General features: G+C 43.5%; 1 protein-coding gene across 4 annotated transcripts in view; it reads right to left on the minus strand.

Annotated features, from left to right (window-relative positions):
• RAI14 (retinoic acid induced 14) overlaps positions 1-23,709 on the minus strand; it is a 142,773-nt gene that overhangs the window by 23,002 nt on the left and 96,062 nt on the right. For all 4 annotated transcript variants that reach the window (XM_072992851.2, XM_072992855.2, XM_072992854.2 and 1 more), the window contains 2 exons: positions 1,175-1,263; positions 129-193 (listed from right to left, as the gene is read on the minus strand). In XM_072992851.2, coding sequence (XP_072848952.2) covers positions 129-193; positions 1,175-1,263 — 154 coding nt within the window. The remainder of the gene's footprint in view (positions 1-128; positions 194-1,174; positions 1,264-23,709) is intronic.

The following is a 23,709-nucleotide window of genomic DNA, read 5'->3' on the forward strand; positions in this document are numbered from 1 at the left end:
GTTGACTCTCCTTAAGTGGCAGCTTTAAAGGAAAATTTAAAAGCCTACAAGTATTTACAGGGGAAATGGAAAGTACTGCTGAAAGGAAACAATATATATATATATATATATATTTATATACACTTCACCTGAAGGAGCCTCTTGACGCAATCTGGATGGCTGTTCTTGGCAGCAAGAAGCAAAGCACTGTGCCCTGTATAAATATAAATTAATTTCATATATCAGATCCTCTGAGAATGCTGAGGAACCTTATTAAAAATTAAAATATACTTATAACTTGGAACACTGCACAATATATCTACTAAAAGGGAACATGTACCTCTCCAGACTATAAGAACGCTTTTATTGTTGAGTGTACCAACACAGTATAATGTGCTGACCACAGACACTCAGAGCTTGCAACAGGGACTTTAGTGGACTATAATTCCCAAAAGCCTACCTGAGACTTATAGTTCTACAATGCCACTTTCCCAAGATCTGGGGATACAAATCTTTTCCTTATCTCTGCTCTGCTTACAAGATTAAACAACGATCCAGTTGAAACTGAGCCAAAAGAGATCACGAAAGTTACACTGCACTTCACTTATGTCCACAATGGTTTAAAATTCTATAAATCTCCAACACGTTCTGTGGTCTTGCAGTGCTCAGACCAAAATGATATTGAAGATTTAGAGGTTTGCAGAATGCTGCATCCTGTTTACAAAACCACTGGAGTTGTGGCTGGTTTTCAAGATATTAATTTCAATCATGGACATCATATGGTGTGCACTCCGCAAACGGAATTCAATGAAGACAGAAAGAAAGGGGGAAGGGGAGAGAGAACGGCTTAATGGCAAAACATGCTTTGCATGCAGCAGCTCCAGCTACCGTGCTAAAAGCGTTGGAATGGCCATCTCCTGAATCCTTGGAGACTCCCTGCTAATCAGAAAAGGCAACTGAGATTCATGACTTGACATAAAGCAGCCTCTTCCAACCTTGTCCTCTTGAGATATACTGCTCAGGCTGGCTGGGAATGGCAGGATTATAATCCAACATACTGTATCTGGAGGGTACCAGACAGGGGGAAAAATGGTAGAGGGCATCTCCGTATGCTCATGTCTAAGTCAAGCATGAAAAGGTGAACTCAGCTAGAGACACCAAAAAAGACAGGAGCAACACACCCAACTCAGAGTACCTGTTCCGTCCTGTGATGTTACATCTGCACCATGTGTCAACATGATCCTGAGGCATTCTCCTTGTCCTTTGGCTGCAGCCAGGTGGAAACTGAAAGAGGGGGGAACGAGTTACAATCCATGCAGTTCTTTTAGCTGCTCTTTAGCTTCAACTCAGCTCTGTTACTTCCTTGTAAGCACCGGGGAAGTTACTAGTAGAGTCAAAACAGGCCTTGAAGAGAATTTTATACAATATATTACTGCATTTATATCCCATTTTCACTTCTAGGAGCTCAATGCAAGGTATGCACAACCACCCTGAGAAGAACCTTAACCTGAGAGGCAGTATGACTGGCCCACCCCTAAGTGAGAATTTGGACTGTGGTCTCCCCACCTGAAGGCTGACGTTCAAACCCAGTCTTTCCCAATCTGAAGCATGCCAGTTACTTGCAATGATTATGTCATCAGCTTCAGCCAGCATGGCCCATGGTCCTCAATTAGGGTAGGTAAAGTAGGGCCCACAGCATGCGTTCCATTTCCCAAAGGTGTATTTTCTGCCTATGGACCACCCTATGCCTAGGTCAGGTGCTAGATATGAACATTCATTCCCCAGGCCCACCAAGGCTGCCCATCCCATCCTAGATAAGATTACATTTTTTAAAAAAAAACTGTATTGGGAGATTTCAAGAATACAGTAGGACCCCTGAATCCAGAGGGAGTTGGTTCCAAGCCTCCCCCGCGGATGCAGAAAAATGGGGATTATAGCGAACGCTATTATAATAGTGAATGCTATACATAGCATGTCTCTGGATCCCTCTGTTGGCCAGTTTTGGTAATGAGACAGTTAGAAATACATATTTTGGAGATTTTTCTTTTAATATTTTTAATATTTTCAGACTGGGAATAAATGAAGCAGCAGATATGGATCCTGTGGACTGTATCTCCAAAATACGGGTGCATTTTAAGAACAAGACCAGACAATACAATATCATTTTAAAAATACGTGATAGATTGAATTACACTGGGAAGACCAGCAAAAAACGGTAAGCTTCAACACACACTTAAATACAGCCAGAGAATGTCTAGCATCGGAAGAATGAGGATGAATGCAAAGGAATGCTACCATGTTAAAAGCCTGCTGTGAAAATTACAGAGCAGATCTTAGGAGCTCATGATACCACCAGGAGACTTTGTCAGATGACCTCAAGGTCTAATGGGTCTGTGAGAATTTACTATGCTAAAGTAAACAGCAATTACTGTAGGCCTATTTGAATCAGTGCATCTCATTTGGAGTTAACACACCAAATTCCCATTGGCTGGGCCTATTCTAGTGTGATTTACCATGTTAAGCAACAGGATTCTGGCTACTGTATTGTCTGCAGGGAGCTATGATGGGAAAAACATACGTATGTCTATAACCCTCCCCGCCCAACATTCTACAAGTTATTTGGACAGTAACTATAAAAAGCACCTTCCTTCAATTAACTTTTAAGTGTGTTTCTTTTTCAAAGGCCAATCTGATGTCATCTGCACTAGCAGAACACAGCTTTACTTTAAAACAAATCTTATGGAGTACTTCAAGCACTTCAATTACTGTAAACTATGTAAGCCATATACAGATAATAATGAAATAAACATGGCTGACAGAGAGCCTGGGAATAGCAGGTCTTGCGACATGACTATGTTTTGCGGGCCTGCCCAAGCCATGCAATTTGGTCCCCTGCAACACTGAAGGCCTGCCCCGGTATGGGGCAATTTGCCTCTGGCCTCAACAAAGCAAGGGACCTCCCCTGCCTCTGTTCCAGTGTGTACTGTTGGTCCTTGCCCTAGCCCAGCTACAGCAATCTAGCAACTGCTATATCGGGCTATTGACACACAACTCATTGTCTTCAGGTACCTTTCCTCACCCCTACTGGAGGCAAAAAAGAACGTGATTATGGGGCATGAGCGCCTCATGGGGCTTTGGTTTTCAATGGCAGCTCCTTGCTGCATTTCATATGCAGTTCTACCCCAAATTCACACACATGCGACACTTTTAAGACTGACATGTTTTGTCTGGCACAAGCTTTTGCAGATATATCCCAATTCATCATTATCAGAAGAAAAAAAAGTGGCAGATCAGAATTTGTGAGAAATTGCCTTCAGAGGGGCACATTTTCAACTAGCATCTCCTTTGTCACAGAAAAGGGCCAAATGGCATGTTTGAAACAGATCTACATCTTTTAAAACCCAAATACACTTAAGAAAACACTTTTAGAGTCTGTTGAAAGAATGCATTTTTTGGATGGGAATTGTATTTATGCAAAACAAAGACTGCAATTTGCTTACCATGGCACCAATGAATTGAACTTTATAAACATTTTGTTCCCAGGAAATGTTCCCGAAACCCTTAAAGCTTGGTTGGGCAGAGAAAGGCCCTAAGGGTGCCTGCCAACAGTCAAGCCTCTAAATTTGCTAGGAGATAGCAAGCTGTAAACATTCAAACAAAAATCAAATCCATTAAACTCAAATGAAGTTTACAAAAACAGAGGGATATTTTCAGGGGTTGAAACGTGCAAACCACACTCCTGAGGTGTTTATATTTCAACAGAATTTGCCATAATTAAAACACTTGTATAGTGACAGCTTGGCTGAAGCAATGACGGCATTAAACTTTATGGCAAATGTCTCTGTTTACATAGGAGACTGTGCCAAGTGTAACACACTTCACTATAACTGGTTTGATTTTCACTTGGGAGACAAACATAAAAAAAGCCATTAATGAAAACCATATAAAAACACCACCTTTCTCATCCCTAGTTATTCAGAAGTTTGAGGGAGGCCAAACCCCCACAATTCCAGATTGCCTGAAGGAAAGGGGGACATAAAACAAATGATTTGTTAGCGTGCACACCTAATCATTATGTGGGAGTCCCAAAGCTTGGAAGAGTCACTTGGAATTGAAATTTTGGAAAGTTCTGAACAAAGCCCCCAGTATTCCTAACCGCTGGCCATACTGGCTGTGGAATTTTGGTAACGATGGTCCAAAAAAGGTTAACTTTTCCAAGCTTCAGAAAGATGGCATGATAGCACGACTATTGTGCAGAATGCAGGTGACTCATCGTCACAGACACAGTTTGGATGGGGGGGTCTGGCTCCTCTCTGGTGCCGCAGCACATGTCTTGTGTGTCGAAGGACGCTGGTTCTGTTCCTGCCTTCTTCAGTCAAATAGTCAAGTATTCTGGAAGCTGCAAGCAAGACCCCTGTGTGATGCCCTGGAGAGCTGCTGTTTGTTAGTTGAAGTCATATGAGGCTACAAGAGGAAATAAAACTGCCTGACCTGAGGTATGGAAAAGCATCCTACGTTGCAGCCAAAGCCGGCTCTGCTGTGAGGCAAAGCGTGGCAAAGTGCTGGGTGATGTGGAGGAGGGCAGTAGTGGCAGCTGCCAGGCTGGTCTCTCTATTGGACAACAGATTAACCTGCTCTAAACAATTTATGTATTCATTCATTCATTCACTCAATTTTCTATACTGCCCATCTAGCAAATTGCTAGCCTGGGCAGTATATAACGAGGAAAAAAGAACAATTTATACAGACAAATTGTGAATCCAAAGGCCTGGAGAGATATTTCTTCAAATTGCTTATCACTGATTTAGCCACAAACAGGCATCCATCAAGGTAGACTCCCTTCTTCAGCTGCTATGGCTACAGGCCTGTTTTGTATGCCCCAGGGCTGTCAGGGGAGTTCACAGAAAGGCCAGGACACAAGCCATTCCATTTCTTCCCAAGGACTCCAAGCTCAAGCTCTCTTCTCTCAGCCTGCAGGTTCCAAAACAGCAGTAATCCAAATCCTTGAACATTGCCCTCAATCATTTCAATCTCTATAAAAAGATTTATCTTCTAACCCGTTTGCACACAGGTGCTCGTGGTTTACTAAGAACTGCAAGAAGAGTAGCAGTGGAGTGTGAATCAGTTCTCCCAGCATCACCAACACACAAAGAACCACTGCCACACAAAAAGAGGAGTTTAGTCTTGTGACTACCTACTCCTTGGAGACTATTCAGACACTCCGTTGAGGGACAACCAGTGCATAGACATGCCTCTTATCAGATTATTTGACCTGTAGCCTTATTTGGTACACAATGCAAGAAGACCTTATGCAAAGGGGGAAGGAGGAAAAAGAACTGCCTTCTTTCCATTGAGCTGGGAGGAAAGTACACTGGTGCCTCGCTTAACGAGCGCACCGTTTAACAACGAATCCGCATAGCGACACATTTTTTGTGATGATTCCAATGGGCGAAAATCGTATTGCGATGATCTAAAAACAGCTGATCGGCGGTTCCAAAATGGCTGCAAGAAGAATAAAATGGCCGCCCGCAGCGTTTTTACACCCTGCCCTCGCTTACTGAGGTGGCGAAAATGGCGGCCGGATGGGGAATCTTCGCTTACCGGTGAGTTTTCGCCCCATAGGAACGCATTAAACAGAGTTTAATGTGTTCCTATGGAGTTTTACATTCCGTATAGCGATGTTTCCGGATAGCGACGTTAATCCTGGAACAGATTAATGTCGCTATGCGAGGCACCACTGTACCTATGAAAGAACACATGGAAATGAAAAGCAAACCACACAGCTAGTAGAAAACTTGTACTATCAAGGGATACAAGAGGTCTCAGCACAGATTTATTTCCTGCATTCTGCTTCATGTTGGTTTGGTGCAGTAGTGGAGAATGTGTGGCCCTCCAGATTATGCTGACAAATCCCGTCATTCCACCCCCAAACCATGCTGGCTGACGCTGCAGGGACATGTAGAACAATATCATTTGATGGACCAAATTTCCTCACCAACAGTCTTGTGGGTGAGCCTTTAAAATTATGAGGTCTCCTTTCTCTTAAAAGTCATCTCATCTCTATTTTGAATTAACTGTGGCTTACTGTTGGCTGCATTCAGATATAACAACAAAAGAGGTACACAAGAATGGACTTGCACAAACTTTACATGCTCCCTCTTCCTCTCCGTGTGCACAGTCATGAGGAGTTCAGAATTCCTTATTAACTGTGGCTTGTTTTATTACCTGAACCCAAAGGGTGGTTAATCATAACTATGGTTTAGTTGAATCAGACTAAATGCATCAGAAAACCAAAATGTTTCCAAACCAGTTTCACATTTTAATGATCCCCAAGAGAAGCAAGACTTTTTTTTTATTGTTCCCTGAAAATGCATCAGAGAAAATACTGGGACCAGTAGGAGAAAGGTAAAGTACACAAGTGCAGGTGAGAAATCCAAACCTAGATAAACTGTAGTTAACCTTAGCTGCAGGAAGCAATAGGCACATGGATACTTCGGATTCTACGCCAGCCAGAATTCCTGAAAACTGCCATGTCGGCCACAGCTAATGGTAATTGTAGTCCAAAATATTTAAAGGGTAGAGAGTCGCCTGCATTTCAATCAGGAAAAGAAGCCAACTTCAAAATGATCCAAGATTGTTTCCCCGAGCCACAATTAGAGGGATGCATTCCTAAACCATACTTTAAGATTAGAACCAAAGTTCTCAGTTTAGACAATTAATTGAAAGTGGAGGCAAGTTTCCAACCCTCTCTTGCATTCATGCCAGAGGAGAAAGGCATGGAAAGAGAGAGGCTACACTTTTCTTTGTAACCACAGGGCATTCTGTCCAAATGTAACTGCAATGCACATGAAGCTTTCAAAACCAATCAAGGAGATTCTGCAAAAAAATAATGGGGAAACAGCCTAGTGAATTTTTTAAATATCTAAAACATCTGATGAGTCTAAATAGTCCTTAGGTCAGCTTACTGGTAGCCGGCCTGTCAAGAAGCCACGAAATATTAAGTACTAAGAAGTTGGAATTCACACATCAGCAAAAAAAGAGAAGGTATTTGACTACTTTGATCTATAAAGAGAACTGCAAGAAACTATTGACTTAGGTCAACGCAGGAGTCTTCATATTTCATTTGAACACCTTCTTAAGAAGTGGATGGCAGGGCCAACCCTTGGCATTACATATCAAGTAGAAGCAGACATCATTAATTAATTAAAAAAAAGCCTTTTGAGGTTCTCAAGTTAAATCCCATAGGTTGAAAACTGTGGCTCCTTTTTCAATGGTTCGGTTCAAACACAGATATGGTAAAAAAAAAGAGCCAGATTTTAAGCAAAGAGCACCTCTTGATAAAATCGAGGGTACAGTTGAGCTGACGGAGGGGAAAATGTGCTTTTTGTATTTGGAAATCAGATGGAATAATTTTACTAAATTTCTAAGCACTAAGGAAAAGAATGTGGTAGGTTATATCTATGTGACATCAATACACAGAAACGAAGAAACAACATTCCTATCAGATTTGCAAGGTTTTCCAGATCAGAAATTAATTATTTTATGGCAAGCACAGGAAGTGAAAGTGGTAAGTGATCTGGAAACAAAGTTTATGGGAATTGGGTATGTTTATTTATTTAGAATATTTTAAACCCATCTTTCTCCTTAAAAAGGACCCAAGGCAGCTTACATAACTGAAAGATAATATTTAAAGCTAAAAACAATGAGTATACAAAAGTGACTTTCATCATTAAAAGACAGTCTTTAAAACTAAAAACAATAAGTATACTGATATTAAAAAGGAACAAAATACCACTGTGAGAAATGGTAAACAAAAGCAATACAAAAAACACAAGTGAAGCAGTAAAGAATAACAATCCTTCTAAAAATGTGCCTCAGCCAGTCACTGAGGGGAAGCTTGCCTGAAGAGAAAGTTTTTTGCCTCTTTGTGGAAGGGCAGCAAAGATGGGGCCAGTCTGGCCTCCTGAGGCAGGGAGTTCCAAAGTTTAGGAGCAGCAACAGAGAAGGCTCTCTCCTGTGCCCCCATCAAACACACGCATGAAGGTGATGGGACCAAGAGAAAGGCCTCTCCTAATGATCTTAACACCTAAGGAGGCTCTTAATGGCCCTTGAGATAACTTTGGCCCAAACTGTTTAGGGCTTTACAGGTTAAAACCAGCACTTTGAAAGATCAGCAGCCAGCGGAGCTGCTGTAACAGAGAGGTTACGTGATCCCTGTAACCAGTCTCAGTCAGCAATCTGGCTGCTAAATTTTGGGCCCGTTGAAGTTTCCTGACACTTTCCTTTGGCAGTCCCACGTAGAGCGCATTACAGTAATCCATCCAGGATGTAACATGTGACAAACCCAGACCTACTGGGATATGTCACACAGTTACACTAAGCTGCTACCAACCATTCCCTTTAAGAAGTCACACAGACCAGGGATGGATTTTTAAACAATAAAAAGAATAAGGTTTATTTAAATACACACAGGGAAAAATAAACAATCAGGTGAATAAAATAAAGTAACGTGGCTTAGTTTCACTCATACAAGCATACAGTTTGGTTCACACAGAACCCTTAACTTAAAGCACAGACCCTGAACCTATCAGTTCTGGCTAACCAACAGACACCTGAACCTATCAGGTTGGTACTCTGACACACAGAAGTACCCTGTCTGACACACAGACTCCCACAACAGCTTCTTCTCCCCAGCTGCTGCTTCGTCACCTCCCAGTGTCTCCCAGTATCTCTCAGTGTCTCTTTTCTCACCACACAGGCATCACATATTTATACAGTACAGCCCCTCCTCCTGATGTCCCGCCTTCCACTCCCCATAGGATGGAACTTTCCCTCCAAACCCATGACAGACAGGTAACATCAGTGCTGTATGTAACACCTCCCCTCTTTATAAGTTGTTTTGTAGGGGGAAAGCTAAGGTGCTTTTCACCAAAAAACAACCTGTATAAAATACACAACAACAGTTATACATACCATATTATACTTCCTTATACTTACATTCTAAGCTAACCATAGCAATTATGCATTTAAACATTTACCATTAACATTACATTAATTTACCTTTATTCTTACAAACCAAATTCAGAAAAACCAGGTACAGTCAACCTTTTGTCATCATTATATACACATAGTCCATGTTCTTTCGCCGTCTTCATTCTTCAGGTCTTCTTGATAAGGCGTCAGCAACACAGTTCACTGACCCTCTGACCACCTTCACTTCAAAGTCATAGTCCTGTAGGTTTAAAGCCCACCTCATAAGTTTGCTATTGTGGGTTTTCATTGTCTTTAACCATTGCAGTGGTGAATGGTCAGTGCACAGAACAAAATGTCTTCCCCAGATGTAAGGCTTGGCCTTCTGGATCGCGTAGACTATGGCCAAACACTCCTTCTCCACGGTTGCCAAATGTCTCTCACCTTTTTGAAGTTTCCTACTCAGGTAGGACACTGGATGCTGGTCACCATTCTCATCCTCCTGGCACAGAACTGCTCCTACCCCGCTGTTAGACGCATCGGTGTAGATGATGAACTCCCGGTCGAAGTCTGGAGCACGCAGGACAGGATAGTTGATTAACGCCTCCTTCAACCTCTGGAACGCCGCCTCACAGTCGCTGGTCCACGGGATGCGGTCATCAGCCTTCTTCCTCGTCAGATCGGTCAGCGGAGCCGCAATCTCGCTAAACCTCGGGATGAACTTTCTGTAGTAGCCCACCAACCCAAGAAATGATTTGACTTTTTTCTTGGTGTTGGGTCTGGGCCAATCACGAACAGCTTCTATTTTGGCCTCCAGGGGTTTTATTACTCCTCCCCCTACCATGTGACCCAAGTATTTTATTTCTGGGCTACCCAGCTGACACTTGCTGGCCTTTACTGTTAGCCCTGCTGCACTTAACCTCTGCAGCACTAACTCCAGGTGTAACAGGTGATCTTCCCAGGTATTACTGAAGATCCCTATGTCGTCAATGTAGGCCACTGTAAAGTCACTGAGCCCTGCCAAGGTCTGGTCCATCAGCCTTTGGAATGTGGCTGGTGCATTTCTGAGACCAAAGCTCAGGACTCGAAACTCATAGAGACCAAAAGGGCTGCAAAAGGCAGTCTTTTCTTGATCCCTGGGATCAATTCTTAATTGCCAATATCCCTTTACCAGGTCCAATGATGAGATGAATCGACAACCCCCTATGGTTTCAATCAGGTTGTCTAGCCTGGGCATTGGGTAGGCATCAGGAGTGGTTACACGGTTTAATTTCCTGTAATCAACACAAAACCTAATGCTCCCATCAGGCTTGTCCACGAGGACTATCGGAGAGGACCAAGGACTAGAAGAGGGGACGATTATGTTCTCCCTCAGCATCTCGTCCAGCTCCTTCCGCACCTTGTCCCTATAGGGTCCCGTTACTCGGTATGGGGATACTGCCTGCGGGGGTGCATCCCCTGTGTGGATCCGATGCATCACTCCCTTCACTATCCCCGGCTTGTTGGAAAACACCTGTTGATATTTACTAAGCAGCATTTTTAATTCTTGCTGCTGGTCTTGGGTGAGTGCAGGACTGATCTTTACCTCCTCTGGGTTGTATTTTACTTCCCCTCTACCCTCCCAGAAGGGTAATTCAGCTTCCTCACTCTCAGCTGCTTTTATCGCGAATAAAACCCTCTGTTCCCCTCTGTAGTAGGGTTTTAGGGCATTCACATGAACCACCCTCCTTGCTTGGTTCTCCTCCTGCTCTATTAGGTAGTTCAGGTCTGACATCTTGGAAATGACCCTATATGGTCCTGCCCATTTGAGCTGCAGTTTATTCTCTCTGCAGGGCCTAAGCCAAAGCACTTCCTCCCCTGGGTCAAAGTGTCTCTCTCTAGCTTTGTGGTCATACCATGTCTTCTGTCTGACCTTCTGAGCTTGCAGGTTTTCTGCTGCCAGCTCTAGATTTCTCCTTAGGTCATTCATCAAGGTGTCTATGTAAGTCACAACGTCTTGTGGGTCATCCTGGGTGACCTGCTCCCAAATTTGTTTGATCCAATCAAGGGGCCCTTTCACCCCTAAGTGTGCAGCAAACATGTCAGAGTGACCCCTTTGTAAGATCATGGGGCGATACTTTTCAGGTACCACCAGCTGACTTCTGATCCCATCTCCCCCTTTTGAGATATTCCTCAGGGTTTCTCTATATAAAATCCCCTTTTTCTCCAGAAATCTCACTGGGGTTTCAGGTGTTAGCTGGGCGTCAGTCACCTGTTCAAAACACTTTTGGAGAGTGGCGTCTGCCTTTTGCTCCTGTCCAAATCTGCTGTCTGTGGTTAAGGTTTCCACCACAGCTTCTGAACTCCCCTCTGCTTCCGTCTCTGGCTCATCATTACCCCCCTGAACTGTCCCTGTGGTGGCTTGTGAGCGTGTAATCACTAGCACCCGTTTCACATGTTCAGCCAGGTCATTTCCCACGAGCACGGCTGCTGGCAGAGTCGATGAAATCGCTAGCCGCCAATCTCCCCTCCAGCCTTGAAAGTTGACAGGTACCTCCGCTACTGGCAGAGAGATTACCTGCCCCTCAATCCCTGCTACCTTCATGCTCTCATTTGGGATTATAAGCTCCCTAGGAATAATATCTGGATGGCACAGGGTTACCTGTGAACAAGTGTCCCGCAGCCCCCTATACTGACGGTCAAGTATTCCCACGTCCACTCCTGCTGTCTCAAACAACTGAGAATCTGTTTTTATCAGCAAGCAGCGCTTTACCTCTATAAGAGGACCATTTTCCTCAGCCTGATCAGCAGAGGTAGCTGTTCCAGACTGAGTAGCCATGGCAACAGGCTCCCTCTGTGACACTGAGCCTTGCTCTTTCTGGACACAGAACACAGCTTTTGGCTTGGTCCCACTAGAATTCTGAGGCACCATTCCTTTTAGCTGCTTTAATTTCTCACACTCTGAGATTAGATGACCCTTTCCCTGACAGAAATAACATTTTCTGGTGTATTTTGATTCTCTCTCATCTTGTTTTGGTTTTCCCTCCAAAATCTGAGGTCTTAGTTTCATGTCTGAGGGCTTCCCTTCACCATGGGCCCCTCCCCCTTGCTGGCTTTTCCCTGGTCCCTGAGAGTACTTGCTGTAGGTTTCTTTGGGTTTACCTACAGATTTCCCCTCACCCAAGGGCTTTCTTATTTGGGAAATAAAATCTGCGATCTCTGCGGCTGCTGCCACAGATTTCGGTTTCCTTTCCCTCACCTGGAATTTCAATTCCCCATGCAGGACTGAATAGAACTGTTCCAGTGCTATCAAGTCTTTAAGCTGCTCATAGGTCTCTGTTCCCTCCTGCGATAGCCATTTCTCAAGCAGCCTCACCAATTGGGCCCCCACTTGGGTAAAAGTCTGTTCTGGTTTTTTTGTGAGGGACCTGAATCTTTGTCTCAGCTGCTCTGCATTTATCCCATGTCTGGCAAACACCAGTTTTTTAAACTCTGCAAAATCTTTCATCAGTTCCTCAGGCATCTCGGCATAAACCTCAGCCAGGCTACCACTGATTAAAGACCGCATGATGGTCATCTTCTCAGTCTCCCTCACTGAGAAGTCCACAAACGCTCTTTCCACTAAGGAAAAGAACACCTCAGGACAATCTCCCTTGTGGTACACAGGGAATTTCTTCAGGTCAGCTTTAGACAGTTGGCCTCCCTCAGAATCCCTATTGTTATTATTGTTCTGGTTCATCAGTTCCAGTTTTCTTAATTCAAACGCCATTTTCTCTCTCTCCAATGCCAATTCAAATTGTCTCTGTCTCTCTCTTTCCCTTTCCTCCATTTCAAATTGCCGCTGTTTCTCTCTTTCCCTTTCTTCTCTTTCCCTTTCCCTTTCCTCCACTTCAAATTGCCTCATCCTCAGTTCATGCTGTTGGGCTATGAGCAATTTTCTAAGTTCTGGGTTCTGCTCTCCTGTGCTGTCACCCTGCACTGAGCCAAATTCATCCTCAGAACCTTGGTCAATCTGGGGGTCTTTCACTTCACTCATGTCTGCTATCTGGCTTCGAGTCAAGGGCATAATCCCCCCTCAGAACAGGCTGCTTTAAAAGTCAAGCCTCAAAATAAAACGACCACTTTTTTCCTTCTGCCTCAGAACCAGCTTTCCCTAGAGATTGCTGCTGTTCTTCAGCACTAAACTTGCAACAGTATCGAGTCAGAGCCTACCCCCCTCTGCTGGGCCTCTCAGCTGGCAAGCTAGCTCGCTGTTGCTACGCAGTTTTGCCTCAGCTTTTTCCCGCCAAAACTAGGCTGCCTCAGAGCACCTTAATCTAAGTCTCCCCAGTTGGCACGTTCTTCTACTAGCGCACCTCCCCGTGAGGTACACCTAGAAGATTACCTACGCGCCTCAGACTGTCCCTGACTAGACCCCCCTTGCTCTGGGCACACTTGCCAAGGCTTTGCTGGACCACTGGACAACTGGACCAGTCGTATCCCACACGCTGGACACCAATCAATGTGACAAACCCAGACCTACTGGGATATGTCACACAGTTACACTAAGCTGCTACCAACCATTCCCTTTAAGAAGTCACACAGACCAGGGATGGATTTTTAAACAATAAAAAGAATAAGGTTTATTTAAATACACACAGGGAAAAATAAACAATCAGGTGAATAAAATAAAGTAACGTGGCTTAGTTTCACTCATACAAGCATACAGTTTGGTTCACACAGAACCCTTAACTTAAAGCACAGACCCTGAACCTATCAGTTCTGGCTAACCAACAGACACCTGAACCTATCAGGTTGGTACTCTGACACACAGAAGTACCCTGTCTGACACACAGACTCCCACAACAGCTTCTTCTCCCCAGCTGCTGCTTCGTCACCTCCCAGTGTCTCCCAGTATCTCTCAGTGTCTCTTTTCTCACCACACAGGCATCACATATTTATACAGTACAGCCCCTCCTCCTGATGTCCCGCCTTCCACTCCCCATAGGATGGAACTTTCCCTCCAAACCCATGACAGACAGGTAACATCAGTGCTGTATGTAACAGTAACTAAGGCATATGTCATCATGGTGAGATCAGATCTCTCAAGAAACAGGCACACATGGTGCACTAGTGTTAATTCATGTTTAATTTATGTTTAGCCTGGAGAGAGAGAAAATAAGTAAGATATCTTCAGGAGAAGACTCGTAAGAAAAGCCAATGATTTTTTTTAAAAGGGTCAAAGCAATAGGAAAAGAGGAAAACTGAATATAAGTTAAGAGTGACTCGTTAAAGGCAATCAGAACCTTTAGTCTGCAAGCCCTGGGGGGTCATTAACAAGAGCTTCTGGAGTTCATTAATTCATAAGATCATTATAGGATGGAAGTGACTCAATCCCAGTAAAGATGATAGTTCAACCCAAACCAATGGATTCAAATTACAAGCAAGGAGATTTCAGCTAAATGTGAAAAAGAAATACCTAATGGTAAGAAGCTGCCCAACAGTAGAATGGACTACCTTGGAAAGAGGTAGATTCTCCTCCACTGGAAGTTTTGAAATAGGGTTGATGCCCATCGGATGGGGACTCTTAAGCTATAGGTTCCTGCATTGGGGGAGGATGATCCCTGGGGTCCCATCCAGCTCTCCAATTCTATCAAGATCATTGATCTGAAAGTAGCATTATTTGGATTCAAATACTGAACCCTGTTCCCAACTTTCAGTTTTTATTTATTTGTTTGTTTTTAGGGAGAAATTGTTTCTTTCAACTCTGCTGTCTAGTGGTTTAGGAACACTAGCCGTCTGGGCTGGCAACGTTCAGCTCTTTTCATTTCCAACTTGGATAACGCAGTTGGCAATTCACAAAATGTCCAGCAGATGGTGATGGCGAACGACCAATCATTCTGGATAGGATAACTTTAAAGCCCTGATTGACCCCTTTTTGACTACTACATTTTAATGAAAAGCTGTGGTCGTGACTTCAGCAAAGACAGCAGCGAAGGCTCTCCACCAGAAGCCAAGAAATGGGTAGAGAACTCCTTCACCCTCATTACCCAAATACAGGCAAGCAACTCAAACAAGCTCCCTCCCTCCCTCAGGCTCTTACAGCAATTCCTGACAATGGACTCCTACCAAATAGAAGTGAGGAGAGCCTCTGTTGCTTTTCGAGGGTATTCAGTGGGGCTAGAGGTTTTAAGGATGAGTTTGACTGTGCCCAAACTTATAGGAGAGAAAGCCCCTGAGCCACAGAGAGACAAGACATAGTGGGGAAGTCAGCTCTCTTTTGGATGTTATGACAGCGGAGGAAATAGTTCACTTTCCTGCCATGGATGGGAAGAGGTGAGTGCAGAATTCTCCTCAGTGTACAGGGTTCAGACTATAAAATCTTTGGGACCAGATGGCAAGCCACGTAAGTTAAGATGCTTGACTGTGTCTCCTTCCTCAAAGCCAGGGTAGCAACTTGGTGTCCCTCCAGATGTTCCGAATTTCTGACTTCCATACATTCTAGCCAGCATGACTTCTGGAAGGAGCCCCATTTAGACTCCTACAAAGTGGGAGTCAGGAGGAACTCTGTTGTCTTTCAACAGTTAAGCTTCAATATTCGGGTAACCACATCCTACAAACCCACATTCTTGCTCTGCAGCAGGAAACTAAATAACTGAGCTATCCAGTAGTTTTGTTCTCCAATGCCTCCAAAGCCCCAGCCAGCATGGCCAATGATTAGGGGGTCTGGAAGTCCAACAATATTGGACTGCCAAAGACTGAGATGCACTGGTCTACACTCTACTAATGGGCAAAGTGGCATGCAGGAGAGCTAAGCATCTGCACAAAAATAGGCTTGATTTTAAATTCAGTTCAGGAAACTACTCTAGTAGCTTCCATATAAACCAGTTCTGGCCTGATTCATGAACAAGCAGCAGCTTGGTTTAATTTTAGTTCTTTATTGCAAAGTTGGTTGTAAACATATTTTATTTTGTATCTGAACACAAGTGACATCTGTTGAAACTTCTTGTCTCTCCCCCCCCCCCCCCGCTTATGTAGCCAGTGCAGGGAATTTGTTTGATAGCAGTGAATATCCCTGGGGAAAAAAGCTTACTCCGTTCTCTATAAGCTTTAATTAAACATCCTCCCTCTAGCTATTAGTTATTCTACACTCAGATCACAGAACAATGAAATACAATAGTAATCCCAACATTTTTCACTGAAATCTCAATCAACATTAATTTTTATCACTAATCCAAGTGCAGATATAGAACAGTTCTTTACACGTACAATTCCATAAGTAGCTGTTCTAGCAGTCTGGGAAATTATTTTATTTCCATGCTGCCTTTCTCATGGCAAAGGGACTTAAGACGGCTCACAAATGGATTTAGAAAGACAAATAAAAATACAATAAATTACAACATTAAAAAATAAACATGTATATTAATCAAAAGACTAGTAATTTAGAAACACTTTAACGTACTTTTCAAAAAAATCACTGTAAAAACAGCTGCACAAAGCATTCCACTGGAACTGCATGCCCCTCCAGATGTTGTTAGAATGTAACCCCCACCCAGAAGTGGTAAGTCCTGAAAAGAACTGCAGTCCAGTGACATTTAAACCATGGGATCCCAGACATGAGGGCCCAGATGTTGTAAGATTGCAACCCCCAGAAGCTTCAGCCAGCACAGCTGCTTCTCCGTGCTTCTGGGAAATATAGTTCAAGAACATCTGAGCCTCCATGTCTAGGAACCACTGATGCAGATTCTGTAGTTCATATGCATAAGGTAAGAATGAAAGCTGCCAGGTTCAAAAACTGAACTTGAATCACTGGAACAGAAGGCTTTTCACTCTCTGTCCCAGAGTCAAGACAGAATACAGAACAGGAGCACTTTAAAAAAATAAACCTACGTGCTGAACCCTATAGACAAGTCTGCATGCATACCGTCATTTTGCATAGGGTTGCAACATTAGAATATACAGAATGGCTTTTGTTTACCTCCCTGGGGAGAAACATCTGGGAGGCAGGCCAGCACGATTGAGATGCCAGAAGGAAAGGTAACCTAATACCTATTCTTGTGAGTTAAAAGAAAAAAAAATCACATTAGGTCTAGATACTGAGTAAACATTCTGCCAGAAAATGTAAGTTCAAAGCACCTCGCTCACTCTTTCTTTGGGACAAGGGAAGCAGAAACCTTCTGGAAAGTTTCCATGGGATCAATATTTATTGGAATGAGGAGAAACCAAATTAAAATTATGCCCTAATGCAATTCTCATTCTTTCCAGGGTTTGCAGAGTTAACATACTGTGGCTTTCAGGTTTGCAAGAACCGTGACATCTGTCCATTCCGAAGCATCTCTGCAGTTGAGGCATCTGACTGTGGAGCCAGAGGTTGGGAGTTCGATTCCCCACTCTGCCTCCTACAAGTACAGCCAGCCTGTGCAGTCTTGGGCAAGCTGCACAGCCCCGGGGAGCCCCCAGAAGAAGGGAATGGCAAACCACTTCTGTGTATTCTCTATCTGGAAAACCCTGAAAAGGGTTGTCAGAAGTCAGATGGTTTATGGCACATTATTACTACTACTGCTGCTGTTCTTGTAGTTGTTGACAAGAGGACTGTGGCAGCGAGCAGCAGCAGATCAAAAGTATTACTACATTACCAAACCGACTCCTGTAGGTTTTAGACCTATTTACAGCAAAAGCCCTCTTTAACCTGCCAAATTATTTCATGCTTCACCAAGAAAGGTTGTCGCCCCTAGCTTATCAGACTTTCCCCATCCTAGTGCAAATGTGTATCAAACCAAACACATAAACTCGACTACTACTTCTTGTTCCATGCACCTCTTCTGCTCCTAGACTACCACACACCAAGTTAGAACACTAGTTCATCAAGCTCAGTACTGTCTACCTTGTTCTCCTCCAACCTGGTGTCCACCACGTATTTTAGGCTACAGTTCCCATCATTCCTAGCCGTCAGCTTAGTCCACTGGCTCGGACTAAGCTCTCCTGTTCTCCAACGTACCAGGAGAGTTGAAGCAGCTGGCTCACACTAAGGGCCAAATTTAAGCATAGCACTGAATATATGAATTGCTGCTGCTTTTTTTTATTAAAAAAAGATGCTGGGGATTGAATGGTGGTTAAACTGGGGATTCAATCGTGGTCTCCAGTGACACCTCCCTACACTTGAGGATGTTTTCCAGTTCCTCCATAGCTGCCCTCCCCAGTTGCAATCTTCTGATTTTTCTGCTATACAGTGGGGTCTTGACTTGAGAACTTAATCCGTATTGGAAGGCGGTTCTCAAGTCAAAAAGTCTGTAGGTCAAGTCTCCATTGACCTACAGTGCATTGAAAACCGATTAATCCCGTAACAGGCCATTTTTGTTCCATTTTGGTTTTTTTCTGGTCTGTAAGTCAAATCTCAGGCTGCAAGTCAAACCTAAATTTTGCGGCCAGAGAAGTCTGTAACTCAAAAAGTCTGTAAGTCAAGGGTCCACTGTAGTCTCAATTTGGTAGGACCACTGAAGCAAAATACAGAAATTTTTTAACAATTTCAATTTCTTGTGAATGTCAAAATTATGCAGTTCTTCTGTAGGCATGATTTTCATATTTGAAATTGCAGAGAACAGGATCAAAGTAGCATTTTCTACACGCCCAGTAACCAATGGCTTCTGTTTCCCAGGAAATGGACCAGTAAGTTCTGGTTTAAAAAAGTCATGCAGAAGGGCACCTTCCGCATGATTCCATCACTTGGATATTATAATTCAAACAGTCTTCATAGTCACAGTCATATCCAGCTGGTTGGGCAGCTCAGTGAGTTAGGTATCTGGCTGCAAAGTTGGGAGTCCAATTCTTTAACATACATCCTAGAAAAGCCAGGCTGTATGACCCTGCACAGTCCCAGGATGCCCCCAGAAGAATGGAATGATCAATCACTTTGAGTACTATCTCCAGAAAACCCTGAAAAGGGTCGCCATTAGTGATAACTGCTTTGATGACATGCTATTTTTAATAACAACAACAACTATTATAATTGTTGTTGTTGTTGTTGTTGTTGTTGTTGTTGTTGTTGTTGTTGTGCATATAGGACTTCCTCTTCGCTGATGATGCAGCCATTGTTGCCCACTCTGCTGAAGACCTCCAACAACTCATGAATCATTTTAGCAAGGCCTACCAGGACTTTGGACTAACAATCAGCCTGAAGAAAACACAAGTCATGGGCCAGGGCGTGGACTCACCTCCCTCTATTACCATCTCCACACAAGAATTGGAAGTTGTTCATGAATATGTGTACCTTGGCTCAACGATCTCTGACACTCTCTCCCTAGATGTCGAGCTGGATAAACGCATTGGCAAAGCAGCTACCATGTTCTCAAGACTCACAAAGAGAGTAGGGCTCAATAAGAAGCTGACAGCATACACCAAGATCCAGGTCTATAGAGCCTGTGTCCTGAGCACACTCCTGTACTGCAGTGAGTCCTGGACCCTTTGTGCACGACAGGAGAGAAAGCTCCATATGCGTTGGCTCTGACACGTTTTTGGTATCACCTGGCAGGACAAAGTTCCAAATAGAGTAGTCCTAGAACGAGCTGGAATGTTTAGCATGTATACATTACTGAAACAGTGACGTCTACATTGGCTCAGGCATGTCGTGAGAATGGCTGATGGTTGGATTCCAAAAGATCTTCTGTATGGAGAATTAGTGCAGGGAAGTCGCCCTAGAGGGAGACCACAGCTGCGATACAAGGATATCTTATCTGCAAGCGGGATCTGAAGGCTTTCGGAATGGACCTCAACAGATGGAGAACCTTGAAATCTGAGCATTCAGTCTGGAGGCAGGCGGTGCATCACGGCCTCTCCCAATTTGAAGAAACTCAGCAGGCCGAGGCAAAGAGGCAGTCCCGAAATCAGCCAAATCAGGGAGCTGGACAGGGGACAGATTGCATTTGTCTTCAATGTGGAAGGGATTGTCACTCTCGAATTGGCCTCCTCAGCCACACTAGATGCTGTTCCAAGTCCTCCATACCGAGCACGTTACCATAGTCTCTTGAGACTGAAGGATGCCTAATCGTTGCTGTGTTGTTGTTCTTGTTCTTGTTCTTGTTGTCATATCCATCAGAAGTGTCTACAGCTAACTGTATTAATCTCTGTCCACAAACCTGTTCTATCAATTTCCATCTCCATCAGGAGTAGGTCTTCAATAAATCTAACAGGCCTTGATTGCCCATTTAAGAAAACACCCCCCCCCTTGAAAACAGCACTTTTTATTACAAAAAAGGGACCCCTTGCAATGATATATTGTTGCTGGGGAAAATCCATTTTCCCACTAGCTCTGTGAGGACTGCAGCCAAACTGGGGAGGGGAAGGGACCAAGGTCTGACTGAGGGGGCAGATGACATCCTTGCCTCTGCTAATCAAAACAATCCCTGCACTTCGATCCTGGCTCCCGTATACCAGATGGGACTATGATACTAATAGGCAGCTGATAAAGATCAGTTAGAGTGCAATGCATAATGCTATTTTTTTTAAAAAACCTTTCTGGAAAGACTTAGAAAAAGGAGCAATGTTACACTTTCCGAACTGAGTTTCTCATCTTAAACAAACCACTTGATTCTCCTGGGCAAGTCTGTTACATAATAAACTTTGCTGTTCCGTTTGGTCTATTTGTCACCTCCAGAGTGATTATGTAAATATACACCAGGAAGGGAGCCAGCTATGGGATCAATAAAGCATTCATCCACTGCTCTGTCATATACCAAGACTGCACACATTTTCAGGGCAGAAGCTCACTGTTATCTCTAATATTGCCGTGTTCACTTGCACACTTCCAAAGTGTTAAAGCTCTCTGTACTCTAATAATACGCACAAGTATTTTGGAACCCCTGATCAACTTTTTAGTGACACTGTTTATAACCGTATTTTAAAATCATTTCTCAAAAAGTCTAAAGAAGGGGAGAGGAATGTGCAGGCTTGGAACTTCCTGGCCTCCCATTTTGTGGCCACTGAATGTCCTCCCTGCTTTTGGGAGAAAAAAATCTGCAAAAAATGCCTTTTCCTGCTTCCGGCAATATTAGATTTGATGGGAGGGGGCTTTTTTTTTCTCACTTGAGGAGCTGATATGGTTCGCAGTGGGCCCTGGAGGTGTAAAACTAGCTTGCCAAAACTCCAACGCTGCCTGTTTTAAGCGCTATCAAGCTAGATCCACCTTACATAGATCTAACAGTGGTTCCAAAATAAGCAACATGTTTTATGGAATGGTATTACAATTTCTACATACACCCACAGATTTACATGGCTGAGTCATAATTTGAATCCAGGTCTCCTTAGCCCAAGCCTGTCACTATTATCAACTACGCTATACCAGGAAGTAGATAAGGTAAAGTTGCCTATTCTCAGCCGAAAGCCACAGACTGCTAAAAGTCTGAAAATCCAGAATTCAACCATCCCAGTTAACAATCGCATTCTGCCTCAAGCAGGGAAAAACCCCTTAAACTCCCATTTACATATGATGCTGGGACCATGCCGGTTCAGAGACTCTGGGGGTCAGAATCTTACCTTTAGTAAGGTTGACACTGCAGCACCCTTTCCTAACCAAACAGTTCTACTGGGAACAACTCTGATGGTGTCAGCAGCTACATCATTCTTTGGTACCGGTAGGACCTAAATACACTGGACTCTCTTAGTAAGAGTTTTTTTATAACATTTGCCTGATTCCCAAGGCATTTGCTAATTTTTAACCTAGAGATTTAAATGCCATCCCTCCCTGGCCCCTAACGAACACGCATTTCCTTCCAGATTATTAATGGAAACCAAGCAGGTCCACATGAAATAAGATACAAAGCACATGTAAAAATGGGTATGCTGTTTTATATGTTTCAATAGCTGCTGAGGGTGTTGATCATGATTAGAACTGGAGATGGGCACAAACCCACTGGCTATATGCAGCCCCAAGGCACTCAAATGCAGGCCCCCAGAATCCCTGCCCTTACAATTAAAAGGGGAAAATATTTAAAAAAAAGCTATTTTGTACCCTCAAGGGGCTGTGGGGGGTAAAGGTTTGAAGTCCCCATGCCATGAAAGGCCATGTTTTTTTTTAAAACAACAACACTAACCACTAGAGGGTGCAAGGGGGCTTTTAAAAAATCCCCTCCCCATTTTTTGTAAGAAATTTTGAAGCAAGTATGTATATTCAAAAGCGGGCACAGGCCTACAAGATGCATGGACTGATTTACACAGAGAGGTTTACAGCTGATGCACACAGAACACAACTGTCTCCTTGAAGGTGTTGGACTGCAACTTCTCATGAGTGGTTGGGGAACATGCTGGTCAGAGATGATGCAGCTCTTTAACATGTCCGGAGGAGATCAGCTTTGAGAACGCCTTTTAAAGAAACTCTCGTTCCCTCCTAAGAGACAACGGCAAAGCATTCAGTTCCTTTCGTCGTCGTTTAGTCGTGTCCAACTCTTCGTGACCCCATGGACCAGAGCACGCCAGGCCCTCCTATCTTGCACTGCTTATAAGCCGTGGGACAATATACAGCCTTGTCGTACTCCTTTCCCAATTTTGAACCAATCAGTTGTTCCATATCCAGTTCTAACTGTTGCTTCCTGTCCCACATATAGGTTTCTCAGGAGATAGACAAGGTGGTCAGGCACTCCCATTTCTTTAAGGACTCGCCATAGTTTGCTATGGTCCACACAGTCAAAGGCTTTTGCATAGTCAATGAAGCAGAAAAATACAACAGAAGAAGCCCTATTAGAGCCCTCATAATGCTACTTAAAGCAATTTCAGTTCAGTTACTCAGAGAACACCATCATTCCATTTCATTTTCACAACAGAAACTAGCAAAAGCAGCAAAACGGAACCAGAACAAGCAAGAAGCGAAGACTATGCCTCCATAAATAAGACCAGAAGGCTGAGCTTTTCAATTTCATAGTAAGCTATAAATTGCCCAGAAGCCTCTTACCCTAGATACGGCTGCTTCCTCCCATCCCATCTGTTCACAATTAAAAAGCCTTTTGTTTTCTGATGTGACATGAGGCAGTAAACTATTTTTCAACTGCCCAGGAAATCAATGCTTGCTGTAGCTATACAGTTAATGCTGAAAACCTTATGTTGCTACCTAAAGTAAAGAAAAGGCAGGACAAACTGGAGTGACATTAATATACTCCTATTTATGACGTTCCAGGTATGGATTCAAACAGGCAGAGTTATCTTCCACTGTATCATTCATGAAACTAAAACAATGGCATCAAGCTACTTGTGAAAATACAACTGTGACTGAAGGTGCCCAGTAATAAAACAGGAGTAGGTGGGTGTGCAACCGATGTACAAAGGGAGTGTGCCAAAAGTGAATGTTCTTTGGTCTATAATCCCCCTCATCCATTCCCTCATCCACCATTCCCCGCTAATCTAACACAGTCTTTTCTCCAGCAACTTTCCCTTCAGTTGGGTCCATCACTGGATCACCAAAGGGACACTAATCTGGAGGGGATTAACGATCGGGGAAAGTCCCTTCCTTCCACTAGTTTATCTTGAGCATTGCATTTCATCTACATCGTTACTATGACTGGTTCTAGTTGGGTTCAACTTCTTGACTAGTGCCTGAAAGTAGTATTTTTAAACCCGGCAACAAAAAAGTCTGGTTAAAGTCCAGTTCAATCCTCAATTTATATCGCTGCAAAGCATACTACGGAAGAGTAAAAGATAATGGTGCAGAAGGAAAAAGTGATAAGATTAACATTCCCAAGTTCCTTATAAAGGTAAGGGGTTCAAAATAAAGAGATCACATCACCATCATGTTCAGAGAAAGTTATTTTTTCAGATTAG

The sequence above is a fragment of the Pogona vitticeps genome, chromosome 2 (assembly GCF_051106095.1).
Source record: "Pogona vitticeps strain Pit_001003342236 chromosome 2, PviZW2.1, whole genome shotgun sequence".
In the NCBI taxonomy this organism is placed as follows: Eukaryota; Metazoa; Chordata; class Lepidosauria; order Squamata; family Agamidae; genus Pogona; species Pogona vitticeps.